At 41.1% G+C, this 3681-nt stretch overlaps 1 protein-coding gene across 1 annotated transcript; it reads right to left on the reverse strand.

Annotated features, from left to right (window-relative positions):
- Nucleotides 1-359: 359 nt before the first annotated feature.
- Nucleotides 360-2253, reverse strand: LOC110700986 (nonsense-mediated mRNA decay protein 2-like). Its single transcript, XM_021878555.1, has 4 exons — nucleotides 2032-2253; nucleotides 1149-1316; nucleotides 805-942; nucleotides 360-455 (listed from the first exon to the last, which is right to left on the reverse strand). The coding sequence occupies exons 1-4, from the start codon at nucleotides 2251-2253 to the stop codon at nucleotides 360-362; spliced, it is 624 nt and encodes a 207-aa protein (XP_021734247.1).
- Nucleotides 2254-3681: the final 1428 nt, after the last annotated feature.

The following is a 3681-nucleotide window of genomic DNA, read 5'->3' on the forward strand; positions in this document are numbered from 1 at the left end:
TTGATAATAAATAATTTACCTCCTTATTAATCAACTTGACCCATGCACGTGGCCAATCAACGAAGCTACCTATACCTTGCCAAAGCTTTGTTATCTCAACCTCCTCTATCGGTACGGGTAGTGGGATGTCTTCGAACCCCAGAACCACTGAATCAATCCTAACCGAGTAATGATGTGGCCTCGCCGTAGCACCCGTCGTCGCTTGAGCACTACCATACGCCACCCAACTCAACGCCATACTATTTGCATGCCCCGGGGCTAGAAGTGCACACCGGGTGTCTTCTTATACAAGTATATATATAAAAAGAAGATAGTTAAATAGGACTTTTACAGCAGCATAGATAATATAACAAAATTCATTAAGGTAGAAGGTTACAAATCACCTGTAACTCTGGATATTCATACGGTGTTGGATTATCAAGCTCCCTCGAGTCCACATGTGTAGGATTAGGAACCTGCAACAGTACATCAATCATTCCACCTCAGATCTCAATTAACTCAGTATTTTAAAACTTTTAATAACCCAATTGATTTTACCTTAGGTGGCACATCTTCACCACGTATCTCATCTCCTCCATGTCTATCACCTTCTCCTTGTCCTTTTGGTTGAGAACATGAGTCGACTGGGGTACTCGCAAGGAACTACAAAGTCGATAAGTTCATCTGCTTTGCCCAAGCATTGAATTCACCTACTAACTCGTTGCGTACTTGTTCCTTAATTGATGCCACCTTGGCATCCAACTCCCTCGGTGAGTTAACACTGGCTCGAGATCTACCCGATTTTGTGTATTATATACCCATCACCTTTTGCCATCCAAGCAATGACCCTCCCGAACCTACTACTCGTCCTGGATGGTATGGCCTTCCCAAAGCCATGGTGAAAGGGTCATTCTCCACACTTGGTTCAAATTTTCCCTCCACCAGCTCTTGAGTGTGCTCAAGCTATAGCAAAAGGAAAAATGAGGTCAGTAAGACAGTTAATGTTTGTATAGTTATTTAGATGCAAAAGTGACTTAAAATTCAACAGTTCATAGGAAACTTACAAGCTTATCTGCCATTTTTTTGGCTTCCGGACCCTTGATGACCCATTTTCCGGTTTCCTTATCAAACGTATGGAGAGAACAAAAGAAATCACCGGCACGACTCACCAAAGTAGGGATCGTGGAACTAGAGGGTTTATTCGATGCCACTAGAAGCGATTTAGGGTATAAACCCATATAGACCCACTCAGGTCTCTTTTCACCAAATGTCTTAGGCCCCATACGATGGACGTATTCCTTCATTTCTGCATTCTTTTTATTTTTCTCTCGAAGTTCCTACAAAACTAAAAATGTTAGTATCATTTCTAGAGAAAGAGTCAAACTATTATTCAATTGAGATCAGATTTACGCAAACTTACAATGGATTTCTTTTGAGTCTTCATTCTAATGAACTCTTCCCAGTCATCTTTTGACACGGTCGACCATATTTGCTCGGGAGAAGGTCATCCTCATCAGCTTTCTTCTTCTTTGATTTCTTCTTCTTCTTGTAGATCCAACCATTAGTCAAGTTGGTCTTAAAGCCTCTGAATCTTTCCTCTAATAAAGATTCAAACACCCTTCTCTTCTCGGGATCATTAGGAATAGAAAACAGCCTCTGCAAGCACAAATTAAAACCGATTATTAGTTTCTATTTTGTAACAACCATAAGGTTAAGGTTTCTTAAATTGTCTAAATGTGCCAAAAACACAATTACCCTTGTATCATCCCAAAATGTTTGAATCAAACCCGGAGGTACTTGCCGCATTACAAGTGTAATGGGGATTTTCCGCGCACACATGCCAACTTTATTAGCATATTGTCGACGCCATTTGGGTCCGGGTTGGCCGTTGTTGTCATACTCCAAGACCATGGGACCGTCCGGTTTCTTAAAGCTTCTCGTCGGACCCTTTCTTTTTCTTTGAGCAGGTGCCTTTACCCCCCCTCCACTACCTGTGTTGTTGTTTTGATCTTGTCCTTAGCCATAAGTTTCAGGAGTCGGGTTCTCACCAACAATCTCACGTGCTGTATTTTCAATAGGCGATGCACGTTCAGCTAAAATTTCAAATTCTTCAAGCCTACGCTCGAACTCATCTTGAGCATCATCCTCTGGCTCACCCAAGTCATCCTCCTTATTCACATCATAAGGCTCATCATCTTCCTCGTCCTCGTCATCATCCTCATACTCACCATCGTCAATCTCCTCTACACAATGAGGGTCATGATCGTCCGCCATGAGATATAAGCACATTTCAAAGCAATCACAAAACAATATTAGTGTATAGTAAAGTATATGCATGATAGTTAATACACAAAAAAAAGGAGTTGGGTTAAGTAGAAGCTATTTAAGCCATTTTCACCTACTTATGGTCCTATAACCTTGTATATGCATGATAATGAGTACACTTAGGCAATTTCAAACTACAAATATGTTAGTTTATGGTCATTTTCGCCTACTTATGCTCCTATATACATGATAACTAAACTATATTTGCAATGAAACCATTACTAACTTTTAATCAAACTACCTCAATCTGAAATTCCTTCATTGTGGTCTGATCGCATATAACCTGCTTCGTTGTCTATGTCATTTAGTACAACATGTCTAGGATTAGTGAAAGGTGTTGAATCATCAAACGCATCATATTCTTCCTCATCCTCAACATCTCCAATGCCTAGGATTCTTCTTTTGCCAGCTAGCATTATAGACCATTTTGAATCCATTGTGTCAGTTACGTAGAACACTTGCTTAGCTTGAGATGCAAGGATAAATGGTTCCGCACTATCATTCAAGTGGCCAAGATTTACAAGAGTAAAGTCCTCATATTTGACGTTACGCCTGATATTATCAACCCACTTACACTTGAAAAGAGCAACCGTGAAGTCCCAATAATCAAGCTCCCATATTTCTTGAATTCGACCATAGTATGACAACTCTACATCGACAGGTGATTTATCCTTAGAACTTGCAAACTCCCTTGACGATGCCACAAGCGTTACACCACTGTTTTGGGTGGAGGAAGATTTCAAATCACGACCCTCGGTCCAAAAAGTGTACCCACTAATGTCATATCCCTCAAATGAACGGACATCAACCCTAGGACCGTACGCAAGCCACCGTACTGTACCGATCACATTAGTATCATCCAATCCACTCATTACTCGATCACGAAACCAATTAACAAACCTCTTATTATGCAACTGCATAAGTGCCCTTTCACCTTTTGATGGAAATTCGTCACGCAAGCTAGCCATGTGCTCATCTAAATATGGGTGCACATCTGAAACATGGTGCAACACATAAAGGTGTGCTTGTAAGAACTGATCTCGGTCTGGTGACATTCTTTTCGACCCAATTGTGCCATAACCATCAAGTCTACCTTCATGTCGAGAAGTAGGAAGACCAATAGGTTGAGCAAGGGCTATGTAGTCCGCCACAAAGTTACCTATCTCCTCACCCATGGTCCCTTGCATCATACTTCCTTCAGGGTGAGCCTGGTTCCGTACTTTATCTTGTAATGTACCCATGTGTCTTTCAAAAGGGTAGCACCACCTCATGAACACTAGACCGCACAACTTAATCTCACGCACCAAATGAAGAATCGGATGAACCATTATGTCAAAAAATGAGGGTGGGAAATACATCTCAAATTTGCACAAAGTC

The sequence above is a fragment of the Chenopodium quinoa genome, unplaced genomic scaffold (assembly GCF_001683475.1).
Source record: "Chenopodium quinoa cultivar QQ74 unplaced genomic scaffold, ASM168347v1, whole genome shotgun sequence".
In the NCBI taxonomy this organism is placed as follows: Eukaryota; Viridiplantae; Streptophyta; class Magnoliopsida; order Caryophyllales; family Amaranthaceae; genus Chenopodium; species Chenopodium quinoa.